The following is a 23,265-nucleotide window of genomic DNA, read 5'->3' on the forward strand; positions in this document are numbered from 1 at the left end:
TACATGTACATATTACCTTGATTTTATTATTATTTTTCCTTATTCAACCTTTATTTAACTAGGCAAGTCAGTTAAGAATAAATTATTATTTTACAATTGATGGCCTACCCCGGCCAAACCCTCCCCTAACCCGGACGATGCTGTGCCAATTGTGCGCCGCACTATTGGACTCCCGATCACGGCCGGTTTGATCCAATTACCTCGACTGGTCTGTACCTGTCCCCCTGTATATATATTTTTTATGTCATTATTTTTTACTTTTGTTTATTTTAGTAAATACTTTCATAACACTTATTTTTCTTAAAACTGCTTGTTGGTTAAAGGCTTGTAAGTGAACATTTCACTGTAAGGTCTACACCTGTTGTATTCAGCGCATGTGACAAATACAATTTGATTTGATTTAATTTGATTTAATATAGGCGTGTAGTGGGAGAATGGGAAGGAAGAGGAGGGTCTACGTGGGCTTTAGTTTCCATAGCAACATTCATAGAGACGAGGGGAACGGAGCAATTAAAAGTTTGTTGAATTTCTCCCTACATGGGAATAGAGCCAGATAGACTCAATTTACAATTACCGATCAGGCCTGTAGAGAGGGATAATCTAGTCAGTAGTCAGCACTTCCCTTTGAAACACAGGGATGAAGAGAAAAACACGAATACAAGAAAAACATTCTCCCATGCAATCATCTGTTGTTACAGACTCAATGTGTTGCATGAGTGCAGACAACACAAACAAGCATTTGAATCCCTCAGTCACAATGAATGGTTCACTTTTAGAACTAAGATTCATTTCAAGAGACACAATTATGACAGATGTACTTGAAAAGCATGAGCAATTCCAGGATAGAAACAAGTAACCCTATAATATCCTATATCAAGACCAACACAGCCAATGCTTTGGATCTCATTCACTAAAACTGCAGTCCATCTATTGAAAACAACTGCTCCGGGTGAAGGGTCATAGTTTGATCCCTCCAGTCAAATGATCAAAGACTTCAAAGACACGCCTAAAAACAATGGGTGACCGAGCACTCTGCTATCTCGGCTCCCGGCTCTTATTATGATAGCTAAATAGTGCACAATTTAAACACTTTCCCCCAAACCCCCCTTCCCCAAAACATGTGTAAATATTGGACTATAAATTGTGGTTTCCTGTATTATACTTATGCAAAAATGTATTCTACTGAGCCATTTACTTTATTTTCGTATTCTTATCTTTTATTATTTCTAATTGTTGTTGCCTTGTCCAGAAGGCACCTGGAAGTCAGCATTTAGTTGGACGGTGTATACCATGTGTATCCTGTACATAAGACGAATACAACTTGACACTTGTATTCATGGTCTAAAAAGGCTTCTATAGTTTGTAATTTCCACTTTAAAATGCCCTAACGTAAAATGAATCAACCTCTACAAAAAAAATTCCATTAGTTATAATCCACATAATAATTAACATTTCCTGTTGCTGCATTTCCTGTTGCTGCATTTTCCTGCTATAGAAAACGGTCTCAAATTAAGATCCTACATCTGTATTCTTCAAGGCACTTAGTCCAAACAAACACATCCTACACCATCTGCATCCTGAGTACCAGTGGGACTCCAGAGGGTCTGTAGCCTAATAAGGTCCCCTGACTTTATCCCTGCACTGTAATTGGGGAAGAAATGCTATGGTGAACCCTCATTGCATGTGGGGTAATGAACGACAACAGAAGAGTTAAAGTGGTGACACTGGAAGAAGAGTTGCCCTGCTGCTACTGTGTCAGGTTTGCTTGGTTAGCACTTTACAAAGTTTCTCCACGTACAACATGGTGACACAGAGAGATTTGAAAATGACTGCAAGGAAGTGATTTTTTCTTCACATTTCACCACCAACACAGTCCTTAATCTGAGCCAAAATCACAGCTAATCACTCACTTCCAAGCTGCATCCATTCGTCTGCACTCTTTCCCTCTGTGTCTGAGGCAAAGCCAAGCTACTATAATGTCAAAGTTGTAAGACAGAGTGCTTGACAACAGGGTGGCTGTGTTGAGTGAGAGACGGATAGAACTGTTCTATTTTCAGAAGGCAAGGCAAGGCAAGCTGCACAGAGATAGATAGATTCTCTCTGTGGGCATCAGATGGATCACGGCCACCTTGTACTGATACCAATTTAGCTGCTGCAGTCAGTGAAGCCCACTCTCTCTCTCTTCATTAGCCCTGTCTGGATGAGAATAAGGGGTGTATGCTGGTTCGGAATGCGTACGCTTTGTTGTGATGTGCTCAACATAAAAAGCAACAACTGAATTTATCTATCTGGAGTGGCTGTGAGATGAACAATGTATGTTTTTATACAAACAGGAGACAACATACTCACAGCTGAGACAGAATCAGTTACAGTTGTTATTTTCATTGTGGTAGCTCAACATCTTTACATCCAATCCAGGTCTAATTTCTGGTCTTACTGATATACCAAATAAATGCACAGGGAGGGTTCATGAACCTTAAGAAAACCACAGTATTCATTATTCATGTTTGACTTTGCAATGTTGACATTGAGTGCCTCAGGGTCTTTTCCTGTCTGTCACTGGGGTTGTGGTGACTAGGTTAGTGGGAAGATGGTTTCCTTAGGCACTCATCTGACTCATCTACATCTACATGGACCTACTTGTTCCTTATGTGAGAGAAGGAGGAATTATATTCCTTCATTACAGAGTACACTACTCCTTGGGTGCTGGAGGGAGGACAGGACAAGCAAGGCCCGTGGGCTGCAGTGTGGACGGGCAGTGTGCCATGCCAATCAAAGCGCAGAGAAGGCCATTTTTTGTGTTATTAGACAGACTCTTTAAAGTTTTTTAACTAATTTGATCAAGCTCTACTTATTACTGAAATGACTACTGACCAGTTACTGTCCTGTAAAGTAGGTATCTTCACAGCAGATACAAATGCTTGCTATGCCTTTTCTCTAGCCTGTCAAAACAGTGGTGGGCTATCAGGAGGAGGCAGCCTGAAGTCCTCCAAACAATACTTTTTTATGTCTGTTCACAGCTGTTTAGTCAAAGTGTTATAATGAAATGACCAGAATATTGCTGATGCAGTGGACACATTGACATTCTGCACCAAGATGTATGGTCAGTGTATTCCTGACCATACATGCTCATTGGATGCTAACAGGTCATTGGTATTTCAAGAGTTAAAATAACAGCAAAAGGTGTTTAAATAAAACGGTTTGTTTCCTGCTCAGGGATGATGCGATGCCTTCTCTGGTTACACTGAAAATGAATGTGGGTTAGCGTGGAGCCACCTTATCCCATCCATTAGAGCACACACACACACACACACACACACACACACACACGCACACACACACACACACACACACACACACACACACACACACACACACACACACACACACACACACACACACACACACACACACACACACACACACACACACACACACACACACACACACACACACACACACACACACACACACACACACACACACACACACACAGTTTACCAAAGTCTTGATATACAGGGATGTTTTCTCTTTTTTTCTCCTGATGTTACCATTATATGAAGCCTCATGATAAAGTACCATGTACAATCTGATAACACTGCATCGCTGCAGTCCCTGTCAAGGATAGAAGAATACACAATTGCCACACCCCAAAATGATGCTGTCTTCTATCTTAATCCTTAATGTCTTGGAGCACACAGGCAATCAGTGAGGTAATGACCCTTGACCTTTAAGACACACATGGATTAACTGTCATGGCCCTTGACTTTTAAGATACACATGGATTATCTGTCATGACCCTTGACTTTTAAGACACACATGGATTAACTGTCATGGCCCTTGACTTTTAAGATACACATGGATTATCTGTCATGACTCTTGACTTTTAAGACACACATGGATTATCTGTCATGACCCTTGACTTTTAAGACACACATGGATTATCTGTCATGACCCTTGACTTTTAAGACACACGTGGATTATCTGTCATGACCCTTGACTTTTAAGACACACATGGATTAACTGTCATGGCCCTTGACTTTTAAGACACACATGGATTATCTGTCATGGCTCTTGAACTTTAAGGCACACATGGATTATCTGTCATGGCCCTTGACCTTTAAGACACACATGGATTATCTGTCATGACCCTTGACTTTTAAGACACACATGGATTATCTGTCATGACCCTTGACTTTTAAGACACACATGTATTAACTGTCATGGCCCTTGACCTTTACGACACACATGGATTATCTGTCATGACCCTTGACTTTTAAGACACACATGGATTAATTGTCATGGCCCTTGACCTTTAAGACACACATGGATTAACTGTCATGGCCCTTGACTTTTAAGACACACATGGATTAACTGTCATGGCCCTTGCCCTGATAGAGTGAAGGTTTTTATGGCTTCATGAATCATTGGTCCCATTCCTTTCCCTCACAGTGTGACAGCCCTCCTCTATGCAGCACTGTGCCTGTTACCTGTATCCTGTGTTTGGCCCTCCAGAGTGTTACTAGAACATTCCCAAATTAAGAAGGTAGGATGCTGCTCTGACAACAGCGAGACAAATTGAAAAAGCCTGTTCTGAGAGAGCCAAGGAGCCTCACCAGTGCATCACTAGGGGAAATGCCCACTGGCTCCCTCAGTGACATATAGATACTATTAGGAACCCACTCTGCTGTTGGAGAGCAACATGAACCCACCAGGATCAATGTAGCAATGTGCAGAGTGTACTTTATATGGGAAAGGAATCAGCAACTTATTTTCTGAGAACCCCCCTACTTCAATGAGAGCTGAACTCAATAATGAGTGTAGAACAGTGTTTTAAAAGCTCATATTTCCTTACAAGTTTGACATTCTACCTACGTAGAGCCACAGAGTACTAGAGTCACTAGCATTGCTCCCCTCAGATGAGGTTGTATCTGTCCCCTTCCCGGGGGATGGCTGGCTCCTCGTTCTCCTGACAGACAGAGGGGAAGGTTCAGTGGCCTTTGTCACCTTGTCATCCTCTCCCTGCCAGGACACTTATTATGATCCTCTAATGGCCTTTTAATAACCACATATTAGCCTGGAGGTATTTGATGGTAGGGAGGCTATTTGATTGAATCAGAGAGTGAAAACAAGTGTTTTATAATGGGATATGTTACATGCAGCAGGCTACAGCCGCCGCCTCCCTCTAACACAGCCCTGTTGCCTGTCTGTGATCGGGGGGATGTTCTAATGATGGAATAAATTAGCAATGTGGTTTGGAAGATATATTTCAGTAATAATATATATCTATCTTTCCAGCCCAGCCTCACATCCAATTCGCGCATATATGTACAAAATGTATTTCAGCAGATTTTGTGCGTTTTTGTGCATTTTTGTGTGGTTCAATTAGTTCGAAAATACACACATTTATGTGCTACTTAATTCGTGCGAAAAGACAAGAATTTAACCAGTAGTCACACAAGCCTTTGCAACAACCATATACGCGACTATACCTTACCCTAACCTTAACCTTAATCATTCTACTAACTATACCTAACCCTAACTCCAACTCCAACTGGACCTAAACCTAACCCCCACCCTACGGACAGACAACTCTTTAACCCAACCAATGGGCCAATCTACAAGTGGGCAACCATGGGGCCCACATCTTTGGCCGGCCGCGCCCGGACCCCTCCGGCCTACGTGCATATGTGTGGAGTGCACCCCCTCCCTTCCCCCCACGTGTCAGAGATGGAAGTGGATCAACCGACTCAAAACTAGAAACCAAACTCCAGGGTTGCACTATGCTTTCCACATCCGTTGACAAGCGGACCTAGACATCATGACCACACAACTCGATATGGACACATGGCAACCAACCGAGGACCAAACCTGCATAAGGTGTGCAATTCAAGGGATTTTTCCTGATCCTACATCGAGTTTAAGAACACAAATTAAATATATGGCAACCAACCAAGTACCAAACCTGCATAAGGTGCGCAACTCAAGGGATTTTGCTGATCCTACGAGTTTAAGAACAAAAATTAAATATAAACTATCGCGTCTATATGGTTGTTGAAAAGGCTTGTGTGTAGCCTACTGGTTAAATTTGTGTCTTTTCGCACTAATTAAGAAGCACATAAATTCGTGTCTTTTCTCACGAATTAAGCCAGAAAAACGCACAAAAACGCACGAAATTTGCTGAAATGCATTTTGTACATATATGCACAAATTGATTGTGAGACTGTGTTGATCTTTCATACTATCCAGGCCCCACTCAGTGTTGAACAGTATGATTGTCTTAGCAGATAGCAGTCCCTATCCAGTGCTGGCTAGGGCCAGCAGCACAGCAGCAACCAAACAATTAAATGTATAGTAACTTATGAATCTTTTAGCATTTTACTTCAGGGGAGAATAAAACAAACAATCTATCATGTCAGTGGAGGTGGATTTTGCTACTAGAGCAATACACCCCCTGCATTATTGAAGACCTAACCCACTGAGACATGAGACATGCTTTGTGATCTAATATCCTGCCACTATATCTCAAAATGAAGTGAAATGTCATTTTTGTATTTTTCTATCTGCCTAGTGGTATCTGAGCGTGGCAGCTGCTTGTAATTCAGTGAGTTACTGTGCAGGCAAAATGCTTGGCCATACCTGCCTCAGGACCCAATTATCTTGTAATTTTCCTTCTAAAAAGGCTCCTGCTTAGGGCCATATTCCAGGAAAGGAATTGGAATTTTTCTCTCCAAAACACAGATAAGCTATTAATGCACCAAGAATTAAGGACACGAAAGAGAGAAAAAGGCAAAGATGTGACTGTGAAATGTGAAATGTCAAAGACTCCCAGAGCAGAGTAGTGTTTGCTGATGTTCCTGTCAGACTGTGGAAATGAGGCCTGTATTTCTGGGTGTCAGTTTTCATGGTAGAGAAAACTCATCCCCTAAATGCCATATCGGAGTAATGTTGGGTAGCTGTTACCGAAACCAGAGTGAGCTGAGATGATAGAATTTCATTTCTGTAGAGATTCAAAATCTCCTAATGTTGTGCATACTTCTTATTATGCAACAATATTTAGATGGATCATTTTGCATGTTACGTTTTAGTCATTTAGCAGACGTTCTTTCCAGAGCTATTAGTGCATTAATCTCCAGATAGCTGGAGATTTCCAAACAACATCCCAATTGTAGTGAGTACATTTTCCCTCAATTAAGTACTTATCAGCAAAGTCAGTGCTAGAAGACAAGTGCCATTTCTTTTTTAGGGGTTGAGTATAGCCTGAGGGTAAGGAAGGGCCCTTCCCCCTAGGCAAGCACCAGGGTCTTGAAGATGATGTGTGCTTCGACTGAAAGCCAGTGGAGTGTGCGGACGAGCTGGGTGACATAGGAGAACATGACGGCGGGCTGCGGTGTTCTGGGTAAGTTGCAGGGGTTTAAGCGGGGAGCCCAGCCAACAGAGAGTTGCAGCAGTCAGGACGGGGGATGACAAGTGCCTGAATTAGGTCCTTTGTGAGGAAAGGTTGTACTCTATGGATGTTGTAGAGTATGAGCTTCGAGTATGAGAAGCGAGTCACTGCTTTGACATTTGCAGAGAGCGACAGGGTCACGCCAAGTTTCTTTGCACTCTGGGAGGGGGACACAGTGGAGTTGTCAACTGTGATGGAGAGGTCTTGGAGCGGACCGGTCTTCCCGGGGAGGAAAAACAGCTCTGTTTGTTCGAGGTTGAGCTTGGATCCTGCTGTACACAAGTTCAGGGGGTTGCGGCCTTTAATTCTAAAAACAGCTTTTCTGTCATCTAGGCACAGAAAATAGTACCTTCTGTAGTCTCTGCATGTTACGTTGCCATTTAGCTCCAGATCAAACTAGTCTAGCCAGTGGTTTTCAGCAAACAGAAGACGTTGGGCATATCACAAAATGTGTCCCAGACAAGATTTTTCACCTTGGTACCTTAGCTGAATCATATTATTCTTTAACCAACATCAAATAATTGTCTAATTTACACAGTTCTTCTAACACAGTGCTGTTCTGGTGGTGCTGCGAACTCAACATCCAGCAGTCTTTCAGGGAAAGCTTACAGCGCTGTTCTGTTCTGGAGATGCTTTTCCCTCCACTCCCAAAGTGAATAAGTATGTGACAGCATCGCAGAAGCAATTAGGTCTTTTGGGGATTAGCAAAGTACAAAAAAGCCATGTAAAGCAAGCAACAATTGAACACACAGTTGTGCTATCAACGGTTGCTCAGTGAAAAATATACATATGTTTATAAATGTGCATTTGTTGGTAACTCCATTTCTGGTATGGCATCAGAACATGGGAATAACCATTTTAGCTTCTTCTCGTGTTTCAGTCTGACTTCAGCAGAGGCCTAACTCTTCTCTGTTCTGGGCCGTATTGATTCACATGATTATTGTGTGCTTAAAAGCTGTAGGGCTCTTTTTCCAAATTCCCTCTGACCTTATGAAGACTAATATCCACTTTAAGTTAATGTAGGCTCAAATTCAGGGCTTTGTGCATTTCAGTCTTAGAAAATGAGCCCTCTACCAGGTAGAGGTAAGCAGTTTTGAGCCATTGTGGGTTTACTGAATGTTATTTCACCTCTGATAGATTCTGTACTTAGTTTCCACTGTAATATCTTTGTCTATATATCATGTAATAGGTCATCAGTCAAAATGAGATAATGCCTTCTATGTTCCACAGTCTTTACCTCCCTCCAGGAGATTGGCAGTGCCTGCATTTTCCCTTTGTAGGAAATTTTGTTGCACTGTGGAATAAATGTGGTGAGGCATTTGAGATGAATATTCTGACCACAGCCTTTTGAGTTATAGACAAACAAATAAGAGTGAGATTCTGTACACATTAGTCCTTGGTGGTTAGTTGAGGTCTGTGTAAAGACTCTCTCTGTTGAGGTTGACAGCTATTTTCAAGACAGAGAGAGAAACAGCGTGAGAGAGAGAGAGAGAGAAACAACGTGAGAGACAGAGAGAGTGGGAGACAGCTAGAGAAAGAGAGAGAGAGAGAGAGAGAGAGCGAGAGAGAGAGAGAGAGAACATGATCGTGTGGTTTCTAACACTCACATAAATGCCAGATAGTTTAACTTTCTTTACTTGAAAATCTCCATTTACCTTTGTCTGCCTACATGACACTGAGGACAAGACTTAATATTAAAATATTCAAGCTGGTTATGTATATTCTATTTGCTGCAGGTGGTTGTTATACAACTGTAGTCAATCCACTCTGACCTTATACCTTGTCTTAGTAACATGGATCAGGTATGGTAATATTGTTTTCTGGGACGATAGCTTAAAAAGGGATACATGATTGAGAAGATTCTAATCACCAGGCCAGGTTGTATTTCTTCCTGCTTGCCTTTTCCGCCATTGAGGTGTGGCTTTCTGACAATGAGAAACACAAGAAGCTAAACCACGCAGAACGGTTCCAATTGGGTGAGCTGTCAGTGAATCCTGGCGGGTAATCAGCTATTCTGATGCAGGTCCATGAACCCAGGCCAATAGTCTGGCCCTCTGAGGGCTCTCCAGGAAGACGAGTTGGCTGTGGTGATTAACATTTGCGGCGGGTGACTCATCCATGCTTCGCCCACATCAGACAGACAATTACAGAGACCCTCCGACACTCCAGGAACACCACAGTCCATCCTTACCTTACAGACCAATGTTATCCTGACCTGATGACTTGTTCTATATGCTACAAGGAGATTATTCAAATGCTATGTTGAAGAAAACTAATCTGCATGCCTCAGATCGTCATCAAAACAGACATGAAAGGAGAGCAGATGGTGATATGTTAAGTTGCTGAAAGTGTTTTACATGATCAACACAATATTTCCACAATGTTATTCTGTGACACTAGTGAAACACAGCAATATTAAGTTTAAACGCTAGGCCCACACTGGCTTACTGTCAGATGTAAAAAGCAGCCATCCACTGTCATGCTTGACCCAACATTAAGTGTGTGACTATATTCTCTCATTGTTTATCTGTGATCTCACATTCTTCCTCAAGCCCCTCTGCCCTATGGCTTTGAGGAGACAGCATGAGTAGCCTGCAGTCCCCGGCATCACTGACTACGAGCACAACACTGAAACAGCATACAGTGTGAAAATCTACTGGAGCATTTAGCAAAAACACTGTTTCTTAGACCACGACCTCCAGAGGTTTGAATGTGCCTGTATTGAAGTCGGTGCTGCATTGGAAGCTGAAACAGACTAACAGAAAGGCTCCATTAGAAGAGCCAAATATTGACTGGTAGAATACAGTAGAATATGTTTGACTGTGGCAGGTTCACTGAGCCTCATGTTGCTCTAATTCCCTGAGATAAGGTCAAATAGCCACAGACTCTGTGATCTAGTGCAGGGCTTCCCAAACTCGGTCACAGAGTCTGTGTTTTTAGTGGGGGGGGGGGGGGGGGGGGTTGGCAGGACCGAAACTTGATCTAATGGACGGTGCAACTCTCCAGTCCAGAGCTTCATTCAGTGTGTCAACAGCACCGCAGGCCCACAGAGAGGCCTGCCAATCACATGCCTAACTGTCAGACCAGAGAGGATCCGGTCCATTCACCCAGGCAGGTCATGGAGAAATGACGAGAGCAGCTGTTCTGTTTACACGTCACACACTAAAGGACAGGGATTTCAAATCAAAGATTTCAGAGCCCGCCTGATCATTGATTTAATTGCATTTCAACTGATTTTAATATCATTGAAAGACAAATCATCTTCAACTCTATCCCTGTGGGGTGGAGGTTGTCATACCCAATTGCTGGGGATATCTACTGTAAGATGGTATTTAAGACATGTTCCATTTACCCTACTCTGGAGTTCCAAGCTGTATTGCCGCCTGCGGTGGGTGAGGCGCGACCTAGGGGGGTTGTGGGGCATGCAGCAGTTGGGGCAGCGTGGTGCCTGATTCCTCCCTTGACTTGTAGTACCAGTACAGATGGAGAGAGAGCAGAGAGAGAATCCTCACTGAGAAGATGTCCCCTAGCTAGCTGGAGAAAAGCCCTTCATTTCTTCACAGTGTTTTCACTATTTAGTGGTGAATAATCCCTTTAACGGAATACATACTGCAAATGATACAATAAAAATGTTGTTTTAGCAAACCTCCAGGATTTTTAGGGGATATCTGCATAATTACAATTTGGATGGGTAAAATAATTCTCAAAAAGTCCATTACAGTCTAAAGAGAGGGAGCGTTAGTGTTGTGTGACAGTTTGAGATAGCCTTTATAATACAACAGTATCAAAACTGAAATACGCAGACAGTTTGGAGACCAAGCATGGCCTCAATACACAAGCTTGAGCGCAATCGTATGAGTGACACCATGCCAGCACTTCTGAAATGCCTGCCTTGGCACCAGTGGACATGCTTGTAAAACCTTGATGCTTGATAAAGTAGCGGTATGCCTCATACCCAGCACTACAGTTGACAACCAGTGTGTCCATTTGGACCGTGTTATCTAAAGTGCGTACAGGAACCGTGAAGAGGAGCCAGTGGACACCATGATGGGGAGAGTCTTATGAGATATACTGAGTACTAAGATATCATCCACTATCCTGCCTATCCCAGAGGCACCTAAGGGTGAGTGGAGAGTGATTCATGGTCAGTGCAGGCAGACAGGCCTCCATCCTCAGACCTGCTCCAGTGTAGAGCATGCCTGCCTGTGTCTCTGGCCTTCTCTTACTCACAGCTGGGGGTAACAAATAAATAATCCCTAACTGAGCCAAGTCCTTCCTGTGGTGAGATAATGGATGTGGGGCGGGGGGGTTAAGGTGAGGTGAGGGCTGCTCTATAATGTCTCCTGTTCATCTGTGAGTAGCTGTCGCTGAGAGAGAGAGAGAGAGAGAGAGAGAGAGAGAGAGAGAGAGAGAGAGAGAGAGAGAGAGAGAGAGAGAGAGAGAGAGAGAGAGAGAGAGAGAGAGAGAGAGAGAGAGAGAGAGAGAGAGAGAGAGAGAGAGAGAGAGAGAGAGAGAGAGAGAGAGAGAGAGAGAGAGAGAGAGAGAGAGAGAGAGAGAGAGAGAGAGAGAGAGAGAGAGAGAGAGAGAGAGAGAGAGAGAGAGAGAGAGAGAGGGAAAAAACAGTATGCTAGCCGGTTCCATGATTCGAGGCTGTGTAATATGTTGTAAAACATGTATTCTCATGTGCATTGAACTGTAATAACCTTTAGGTCTCAGAGGGCTGGTAAAACATAACAGCTGGTTAAAATATTAGTAGCATTACTTGACTGTGACTATTATATCAGTAGGAGTATACTTTATATTTAAATCTTCTCATCCTAGGGATACAGGCTTAAAGCAGCCTGAAATGTCCATCCACCAAGCAAAAGAGCGTTCACATTTAAAGCTACAATATGTAACTTTTTGGGAGACCTGACCAAATTCATATAGAAATGTGCATTATAGAGCTCATTGAAAGCAATAATAAGAAGTGGTAGATCTGTTATATATGAGCTATTTCTATGCTTCCAGTTCTTAAGTTTCATTTTGTGTCTTTTACTTCAGGTTTTGTACACCAACTTCAAACAGTTGAAAATACAATATTGTTGGTTATGGAAAATATATTTCACAGCAGTTTAGATGATACAATGATTCTCTACACTATACTTGGTTGTTTTGCCACATAAACTGAAATTAGGTGAACTATGAACATTTTTGCAACCAGGAAATGGCGGAGTGGTTTCTGCATAGTGCAGCTTTAAAAGAGCTGTATTTTAAAAATGACACACAGTGTACTTTGTGTTGGAACAATAACTTTAGGCAGGGTGCTGAATTGACTCATCAACTAGGCCTCTGCGGGACTCATTTAAGTGTTAGTCCCTCAAGATCAATATTAACACACTAACAATTGTTCAAGAAACATCTGTATTGGACGTTTATAAGACCATGCAGAGCACAGCTATACACTCACACTTCAGGTACAAATGGGGTACAAATGGGGTAACAAACATGAAACACAGAACCAACACTTGATTCTCTTTAGGCAGAGAGAAAGCATCTCATGAGTCCCCGGACAACAATAGTTGTGTATACAGCAAGCCACTGCCACAGAGAAGAACCCAGAGTTAGAGCAGAGTCACAGAATAAAGAGGGGGGGAGACACATTTGTCCTGGGGACTGGAGATCTGACTTGTCTATTAATAGTCTATTAATAATTGCATTTTCCAGCACAGCAGAGATCCTTGTCTCAGGCTGGTTTTCACACAGCTCCCGCCACTTGCATTAATTTGTCCTCCATGTATTGCCTTAAACATGCCAGACAAAGCAAGACAAAACACACACAACAGGTAGGGGCCATTAAGCAGGACAGGTGTGTGTGTACGTGTGTACGTGTGTGTGCATGCATTACATATTGAGCTCTCTCACAGAGGTCTTGCAGCAATAAGGTGTGCCACAGTTATGGCATTGTTTTGCTTCAACAATTCCTCTCTGAGAGAAAACTACATTGAACAATTCAACAATAAGCCCAAGGAGGTGTGGTATATGGCCAATATACCACGGCTAAGGGCTGTTCTTAAGCACAACGCAACGCAGAGTGCCAGGACACAGCCCTTAGCTGTGGTATATTGGCCATATACCACAACCCCCCGAGGTGCCTTATTGCTATTCTACTGGTTACCAAAGTAATTAGAGCAGTAAAAATAAATGTTTTATCAGACCAGTGGTATACCACGGCTGTCAGCCAATCAGCATTCAGGGCTTGAACCACCCAGTTTATAAGACCCAATACAGCGCTGCCAAGACTAGACAGGATAAGCATTCTTCACTTTCTGTGTAGTCAGGCTTTCTGTAATGGGTAAATTCACAGTCAGTTTTGTCTAACTGCACATCCAGGTTAATATTATTGCAATTCGCTCTCAACAAAAGAAAGTCTTAGACACGGCCCTGAAGTCAATACATAGTCCTACCAATTACAGCTTCACAGCTACAGAGACTGGGGTGAAAACTCTGCATGATGTTTTCATACCGTACCATCAGTGGGCTATACTGTGACTGTCATATCCTTTGCATTAGGATAATGCATTTCTTCCGGCTGAAGTGTGACCAGGCCTAGGGGACGACGGCAGCAGAGCATATTGATAACCATCTGGTCCTCCCTCAGCACCATCTCACACTGACTACACACCAGGCTGCCTGCCCAGAGGGTCATTCAAATGCAGAGCAGCTGGGCTAGACTACACCGCCACCTCAACCTCAACACTGCATTTATACATCACATACCCAGCATCACACATACTCAGCATCACACATACTCAGCATCACACATACTCAGCATCACACATACCTCAGCATCACACACACACATATCATCAAAGATACAGAGGAATTAGAGATATGAAGCATTGGACATACAGAAAGTCAGTGATAGAAAGGAGTCTGTGGTGTTGTACCACCATCAGAAACACAGAAATTCAGAGATCTTGTAAGGTCTCTTTGATTGAAAGAAATCACTCATGTCTGTCTGTCTAGTCTGGGAGACTCTTGATATCGTTAGCATCTCAGACTGCCTCTGCTACTCTATCATAGCTTCGCTTTCGCACAGGTACATGTTTTCTTTTTTGTCAACGTACTTCTTCAGTGTCATTCATAAAACAAGGTCATTCATTGCTGCTGCTCGAATGGACTTCTTCTCTTCTCTTACTTCCTTGGCTTCTCTCTCAAGAATCTCAAGCGGGACTAGACTCCTTCTTGTTTTACATTTATATACACAGGGCATTAAGATGTCTGCTCTGTAACAATAAAAATGCATTTGAGTTCATAATATGCATGACACATTGCAAAAATACGATGCATATTATGCATAAAACTGACAAAATGTAATCATCTTTGTATGGGGTATGATGGCAATTAGCTACTTTCTCTATGGCAATTGGCTCAACTTACCAGAGGGCAAACATTTGGACTATATTAGCCCACACAACTACAAGGATACACTTACATTCTAGGTTAAGAACCTCATATTGCAGCTTATAGAGACCCCAACTGATGTATAAAACACTCTTAAAGATATCTACTCTGATTTAGATACAAGTATCTTGAAAGCTACAACACCTTAAATTCATTTGACTTGGTGAAAATCCTTTTTTGGGACCTAACTTGCTTACTGCTTTTTCCATGTGGTTTCTTCCTTCAAAGACTCCATTATAAATGTTGTGTATGGTTTCCTAGAAACAAGGGATGGCTCAACGAATCCTTTGGCTCAATTTCCCCCTCTCTCCCATATATACTGTACAGTGCTTTCATAGTGTTCACACCCCTTGACTTTTTCCACATTTTGTTGTATTACAAAGTGGGATTAAAATGTATTTAATTGTAATTGATTTGTCAATGATCCACACAAAATACCCTGTAATTTCAAAGTGGAAGAACAATTACATTTTTTGTAAAAATATATACAGTACCAGTCAAAAGTTGACACACCTACCCATTCAAGGGTTTTTATTTATTTATGCTATTTTCAACATTGTAGAATAATAGTGAAGACATCAAAACTATAAAATTACACATACAGAATCATGTAATAATCAAAAAAGTGTTAAACAAATCAAAATATATTTAATATTTTAGATTCTTCAAAGTAGCCACACTTTGCCTTGATGACAACTGTGCACACTCTTGGCATTCTCTCAACCAGCTTCACCTGGAATGATTTCCCAACAGTCTCGAAATATGTCCCAAATGCTGAGCACTTGTTGGTTGCTTTTCGTGCAACTCATCCCAAACCATCTCAATTGGGTTAAGGTCGGGTGATTGTGGAGGCCAGGTCATCTGATGCAGTACTCCATCACTCTTCTGCTTGGTCAAACAGCCCTTACATAGCCTGGAGGTGTGTTGGGTCATTGTCCTGTTGAAAAACAAATGATAGTCCCACTAAGCGCAAACCAGAATCACTGCAGAATGCTGTGGTAGCCATGCTAGTTAAGTGTGCCTTGAATTGTAAATAAATAACTGACAGTGTAACCAGCAAAGCACCCCCATACCATCACACCTCCTCATCCATGCTTCACGTTGGGAACCACACATGCAGAGATCATCCGTTCACCTACTCCGCGTCTCACAAAGACACTGTCCATTGCTTGTGTTTCTTGGCCCAAGCAAGTCTCTTCTTATTATTGGTGTCCTTTAGTAGTGGTTTCTTTGCAGAAATTTGACCATTAAGGCCTGATTCATGCAGTCTCCTCTGAACAGTTGATTTTGAGATGTGTCTGTTACTTAAACTCTGTGAAGCATTTATTAGGGCTGCAATTTCTGAGGCTGGTAACTCTAACGAACTTATCCTCTACAGCAGCGGTAACTCTGGGTCTTCCTTACCTGTGGCGGTCCTCATGAGAGACAGTTTCATCATAGCGCTTGATGGTTTTTGCGACTGCACTTGAATAAACTTTAACAGATTGACTGACCTTCATGTCTTAAAATAATGATGGACTGTCATTTCTCTTTGCTTATTTGAGCTGTTCTTGTCATAATATGGACTTGGACTTTTACCAAATAGGGCTATTTTCTGTATACCAACCCTACCTTGTCACAACACAGCTTAAACTAATTATGATGGAAAGAAATTCCACAAATTAACGTTTAACAAGTCACAAATGTTAATTGAAATGCATTCCCGGCGATTACTTCATGAAGCTGGTTGAGAGAATGCCAATAGTTTGCAAAGCTGTCATCAAGGCAAAGGTTGGCTACTTTGAAGAATATCAAATATCGAATATATTTTATTTGTTTAACACTTTTTGGGTTACTACATGATTCCATGTGTTACTTGATCATTTTGATGCCTTCACTATTATTCTACAATGTATAACATTGTAAAAATAAAGAAAAACCCTGGAATGGGTAGGTGTGTCCAAACTTTTGACTGTTACTGTATATATGAAAAATATAACATGAATATATCTTGATTAGATAAGTATTCAACCCCATGAGTCAGTGTCTAATCATCTTTGGCAGTGATTACAGCTGTAAGTCTTTCTGGGTAAGTTTCTAAGAACACTTTCCCATTATTCTTTACAGAATTCTTCAAACTCTGTCAAATTGGTTGTTGATCATTGCTAGACAACCATTGTAAGGGCTTGCCATATATTTTCAAGAAGATTTAAGTCAAAACTTTAACTCAGCCTTGGTAAGCAACTCTAGTGTAGATTTGGCCGTGTGTTTTAGGTTATTGTCCTGCTGAAAAGTAAATTCTTATCCCAGTGACTGGTAGAAAGCAGACTGAACCAGGTTTTCCTCTAGGAGTTTGCCTGTGCTTATCGCCATTCCATTAATTTTTTATCCTGAAAAACTCCACAGTCCTTAACCATTACAAGCATACCCATAACAAGATGCAGCCACCACTATGTTTAAACACATTTGTTATTCTGTACAGGCTTCCTTCTTTTCACTCCGTCAATTAGGTTAGTATTGTGGAGTAACTACAATGTTGTTTGATCCAACCTCGGTTTTCTCCTACAACAGACATTAAACTCTGTAACTGTTTTAAAGTCACCACTGGCCACATGGGGACATAATTTCACCATGATCAAAGGGATATTCAAGTTCATGCAACTTCTTATGTGACTTGTTAAGCAAACGTTTACTCCTGAACTGTTTGCCACTATGGCCTATTTATTGCCTTAACTCCCCTATCATACCTCATTTGCACACACTGTATATAGACTTCTCTATTGAATTATTGACTGTATGTTTGTTTATTCCATGTGTAACTCTGTGTTGTTGTTTGTGTTGCACTGCTTTGCTTTATCTTGGCCAGGTCGCAGTTGTAAATGAGAACTTGTTCTCAACTGGCCTACCTGGTTAAATAAAGGTGAAATAAATAAATAAAAATAACAAAGGGTTTGAATACTTATCGACTCAAGATATTTCAGCTTTTCAATTTTTGTTAATATGTACAAAATTTGAAAAACATAATTCCACTTTGACATTATTGGGAATTGTGTGTAGACCACTGACATAAAACTAATTTTAATCCATTTTAAATGCAGGCAGTAAGACAACAAAATGAGGAAAGAGTCAAGAGGTGTGAATACTTTTTGAAGGCACTTCAAGTAATATCCCTGTAAATCTGCTAATCCACAATAATCATCTGACTACTGTTGTTGTTGTTGGTGATTAAAACATGAATATTCCTGTTCAACCAAAGCAGCAGGACTTGTGTAGCATAAGCTACCCGTCAGAACATAATGCTTCAAGTCGTAGAATGGATGGAGGAATTACGTTTTAAAACGCTTACAGTGTCCACAGTAACATATAATCAATGGCACAGCCCGGGTGGTGTTCCACAACATGACAGCCCCTTTCAAAGCATGTAAGATCCTGGAAAAACAACTTTCAATAACACATTCAAAAGCATTTCCATGTACACTCACAAAGTCCATTTCTATAGCATCAGTAGGCAATAGGACACCTGTTATCAGAGCAAAATGCCTGCAGCTCAAAGGGAGCTGAATAAGGAGCATGAAAAATACATTCATACAAACATGTGATTACTGAGGCCCTCATCGGGAAGCACTGGCAGCCCTCAGGCCAGGCAGCAATTTAGTGTCTGAATCAGAATACATCAGCCAGGAACAATCAGAGGCTGGAAAAGCCATCTGCAATCTATGGAGGGTGAATATTTATGAGAGTGAAGTGTGTCAGACAGCTACAGATTGTGGACCTTACTATGAGCTAGTTTGATACAGCTGGAAAATAAGCCTGCAGCAACAGGAAATGTGAATTGTGTAGATAATAAATAATGGGCATTTTTATACGGTTTGATGCCTTTTTATTAAGGTAAATCAGGTCTGAAATGTCAAAGTTGAAATTACAAACTTCAGAAGACTTTTTAAACCTCAAATACACTACAAGGTATGTCCTACATTGTAGGAAAGTTCTCCTGCAATATGGTGATCAAATTAAGATCCCACATCTGTAGATGCCGTACTCTAGGAGCTAAAGATGTCTCAATTTGCTTCAATCTTCATTTGATTGTGTCGTGTCTGACATGTAGAGCCACTGTCCAACATCTCTGTAAGGCGCGTGACCACATTAAACCACATTAAACCTGCTAATGTTCTGACTGCTCATTCAGGTGGATAGGAGAAGTGGAGGCTTGAGGGCTAAGTGGTCATTCTAGGAACTGTATTTCAGCACTGAACAAGGCACAGGATCATGTCAACTCTTCATTATCATTATAATCATGCTCAGAGAACTTCAATCAGTGAAAAATGTTTTCTTGAACCATGTCATCATCCATACCCTACTGACTCCATTTCTTTTATCAAATCATTTGTTTATCTCTCCCCACTCTTACATAGTCATTAGCAAAAATGACAAAAAATAACAGAATGGAATTGGATCTGTCAACTCTTTGCTTTAGTTTTTCCATCATCAGCACATTGGGACAGGTTTTCGAATGGGCCTGCCTGTGCCGAGTGGCTCCAGAGAGAGCAGACAAGCCCAACCCTGGAGGAACAGCTACTTCCTCTGAGTCCCACACTACATCATTACCCATGGTGCAGCTCATCCTCTCCTCTTCTCTCCTCTCCAATCAAATGACAGGCATTGAGACTCAAGTGCCTTTGGGATTGTATAATTACCCTTGACACATAAAGGACTTTTCTCTCCCAAACCCAAACGGATGGAGAGCTTATTAAAACTTCAGAGGGCTGCAGAGTGCAGACAGTCTGCCGGGTTGTTATTGTTGTTATTGGTTATTGTGGCCATTGTGGGTCCCGTCAGTTGACTGTGTCTAAACCCACAGAGTTCTAAACCCACAGAGAGAGGGTTTAGAACATGTTCCATTACCTGCCATTGGATGTGGCTCTTGCTGTCATATTCATATGGTTCAGACATTGAGATTGAACTGTTCTAGACATTGGGAGAGAGGTGTCAGGAACCACTGTGAGATTCATTACTGTACCAATCTGCATCAGAAACAGGCAAATGATATCGCTCCATGTCTTCAATGGATACCTACATTGGGTGCTTACTTATAGAGTCCGTACCTTCTTGTAAATTATAAAATTGTCCTATACCATGTTATATGGGCTGTCGGAGAAACACATACCTTTCTATAAACTATCATGTTGGGAGAGTCCTCAGGATCTGTTGTCCCCACACCCTGTTGTCCCAGGTCTCTGGATGCCTCTGCCATGCCTGCTGTGTCCTAGGCTCAGGAGGCTGCATGGGCATAGAGAGACAGGAAGCAGAGGGGAGTAAGAGGAGAGGACCAACATCACTGTCAAAAACTATTCATCATACTGTATATATTCATTTATTCAGGTTGCCCAAATAGACCATTTTTGATAGTTCCTCACAGCAATGCTTTCACTTGGTTCAGATATATTTGAAGAGTTTCATTCCAAAACACGGTATATCCATTTTCAGACATTTTGGTAAATTAGCTTTTGTTTTACAGAGAAACAAGTAGTACTGCTAGGTTTTACACTGTCAAATGTAACAAATAACCACGTTTTTATAAAGAAATATTAAAATCATACATTATGTATATTTGTTTTTATATAATTCAACACAGTCATATGAGATCTGTATGTAAAACATTTGACATTTTTTTCATTGACAACAGCTCTCAAAATACAGCCCGGTACAAAGCCTTGGCAGTAATGCAGCACAGTGAAGTGAAAATGAACTAGCTAACTAAGCCAAGAAAAATGTCAAGCCTGTAAGTCCAAGTGGCAGAATTCCTTTGCAACAATAATATATAATCGGGCATTGCACAGCCTTCCACTGATTAGCTATAGATACTCAATGATGTTCAGGACATTAATGAGTCAGAAACTGTAAATAGGAATGATAATAGGTAGATAGTGTGTTGTGCATATCAGCGCTGACTTTGCTGATAACTGCTTTATTGAGGAAAAATGTTCTTATTACGACTGTAATATGTAGTTGTCTCACCTAGCTGTCTTAAGATGAATGCACTGTAAGTCGTTCTGGATAAGAACGTCTGCTAAATGACTAAAATGTAAATGTAGGTGATGTGCAATAAGCATATCGCTGAATACACTAGGCCACTATAGTTAAAACCTTGACCATTTTGCACGGCTAAGACACCATTAGCCACACAGTACGCTTCACCTTAGATCAGACTTGGCAGTCCTGTGTACTCTCATGATGTAAGGATTAAAATTCTACCGTAAGCGATTATACATGACCTCCATTCAATATCCATCCCACTACAGCTCTCTCTCTCTCCCTCCCTCTCTACGGGATGATTCATTCTGTTTAACTAATGATTTTCAGAACTTCACAAGGCTACAATTGTATCCACCTCCAGTTGAGTTGTAGTGTGCATCAGATTGGTATAAGCATTTGTAATCATCCATCAGGAAGCGAAAAAGAGAGGATTACATCATTTGACACATTCATAATTTTGGAGTAGCCCAACAGAGAGGATAAAGCTTCCAGGAACAGTTTTATATATATAAAAAGCCTTATCATACGCCTGACTGGGCTTTTCATTTGAATAACTATTTGTGTTCCACTACCGGAAAGTCTCGTAGGTTATTGTGGTTTATCTGAAGGGAGGATACACTGTGTGTAAGAAAACACTACATTCTGAAACAGCAGGGCGCATGCTTTACAAAATGACATGAAATGTTCATACAGGGCATGAATCAGTAAAACAACATTTTGTCTGAGAGCAGCCACTGGTGAGTGAGTTTCAGTACAATTACATAATTGTGTCTTGAAGTGTGGCCACTTGCTGCATTGTAATCCACAACAAACAGACTATAATGGTGAGAGAATCGGATTGAGATTGAATTCCTTCAATAGGCGACTAGCTGCACAGCACTAGACACGCAAGTTTGTGTTGAGTATCTCATAGTAATGATTTCAACTGTTGAGCACACAAAGATCATTATGCTATGGAGCAGGAGGCAATAATCATGCACATGAAGGTGCTATCAAGCCCCTTCTGATCCAGTGTTGTTATTGCCACCATGATGATGGATAGAGGAGCTGTCTGCAGCCCACATTGATTAGCAGAATGTCTAAGTAACCAGGAGTTCATAAACTAAGTTAACATCATATCATTTGATCAATTTCTCCTACTATTTGACAGTCTGTATGAATTATATGACACCTACAAGCATGCAAATCTAACCTCACAGAACACCAGTCCCTTAGATGTCTGTGTTAGAGTTAACCGGATGGAACACAGGCACTGACATACAGACACTGACATCGCCATGCTCACAGACAGAGACAGCCCCAGAACCACAACAAGCAGATCAGCACACCGCTGGACAATATATCAAATAACTCCTGCATTCCCTCAAAAACAAACCGATTAACAAACCATTGACACTCACCATCTAATCCTATAGCCTCAACAGGAGACTCTGAGCTGTGGGGAAGAGTTGATGTACAACAGGCACAAAACAGACATGCAGTTGATCATGCACAGCCAATCCCCCTCACCCACACCAGCCTGCCAATACAATGCTCCTGACATCTCCCAACTAATGAAGCATTCATTCATTACCTTAGCAACAAAGTAATGCCTTGTCCACTGCTCCCTGTTTTGCTGTCCTTATCAACAAGCAGCAGACAGGTTCATGATATAATTGGCGGGGGGGAATAAAAAAATAAAAAAAGAGTGGATGAAAGCAGTGGAGCCGCGAGAGGGAGAGAGAGCGAGCAGCTGGTTGGTCACTGCAGTATTCCTCTATTCCTCCTCTTCTCCAGTCCTCTGCCTGCCATGGGAGGGAGCACGGAGTGGAGCGGAGCAGTCAGAGGGATCCTCGCCTCGAAAGTGTGCTCCTCTCTTCCTGTGTGTGTGTGTCTGTGTGTGTGAGGGAGAGAGAATTAGAGAGGCAGATCGAGTTGGGAAAGGGGGAGGGACAGAGGAAGAGAAGATGAAGTGAAAAAGAGAGGGAGGAGAGAAAGACAGAGAAAAGAGAAAGCCTGAGTGAGAGAATGGTTGAGAGAGAAGAGATGAGATGGAGTGAGAGAGCTTTGGATGCTGGGGAGCAGAGAGAGCGGTACACACTGCAGCAGCGCCCACTGATGCTGAAAATAAGAATCATTCCATTAAGAGGACATTGAAATTGTAATAAAAGCCAAGTTACACTTTGACTGTACATAGTGAATGTGAAATAAGCTCTTAGAGGAATAGAGGTGGAGAGATAATGGAGAGAATAAAATGTATAGGTTGTCAATCCACATGTTCATTAACATTTAATTGAAAGCCCATATTCTATACAAGACCACACATAAATGAATGTACAAGTCAAAGGCTACCGGTTTTTAAACGGTCTGATCTAAGACTT

At 41.6% G+C, this 23,265-nt stretch overlaps 1 protein-coding gene across 6 annotated transcripts in view; it reads right to left on the reverse strand.

Annotated features, from left to right (window-relative positions):
* The window catches only part of LOC109904035 (regulator of G-protein signaling 6), a 68,051-nt gene extending 45,126 nt beyond the window's left edge, over window positions 1-22,925 (reverse strand). For 4 of the 6 annotated variants that reach the window (XR_004202736.1, XM_020501103.2, XM_031788198.1 and 1 more), the window contains exons 1-2: window positions 22,479-22,925; window positions 20,037-20,149 (exon numbers count right to left, since the gene is read on the reverse strand). Coding sequence is in view for 4 of the 6 variants with exons in the window: in XM_020501103.2 (XP_020356692.1) it covers window positions 20,037-20,123 (87 nt within the window). In the remaining 2 variants the exon portion in view is untranslated. Of the gene's footprint in view, window positions 1-20,036; window positions 20,150-22,305; window positions 22,428-22,478 lie in introns of those variants that run through there. The other 2 variants (XR_004202737.1, XM_031788197.1) reach the window with 1 other exon arrangement.
* Window positions 22,926-23,265: the final 340 nt, after the last annotated feature.

The sequence above is a fragment of the Oncorhynchus kisutch genome, linkage group LG14 (assembly GCF_002021735.2).
Source record: "Oncorhynchus kisutch isolate 150728-3 linkage group LG14, Okis_V2, whole genome shotgun sequence".
Lineage (NCBI taxonomy): Eukaryota > Metazoa > Chordata > Actinopteri > Salmoniformes > Salmonidae > Oncorhynchus > Oncorhynchus kisutch.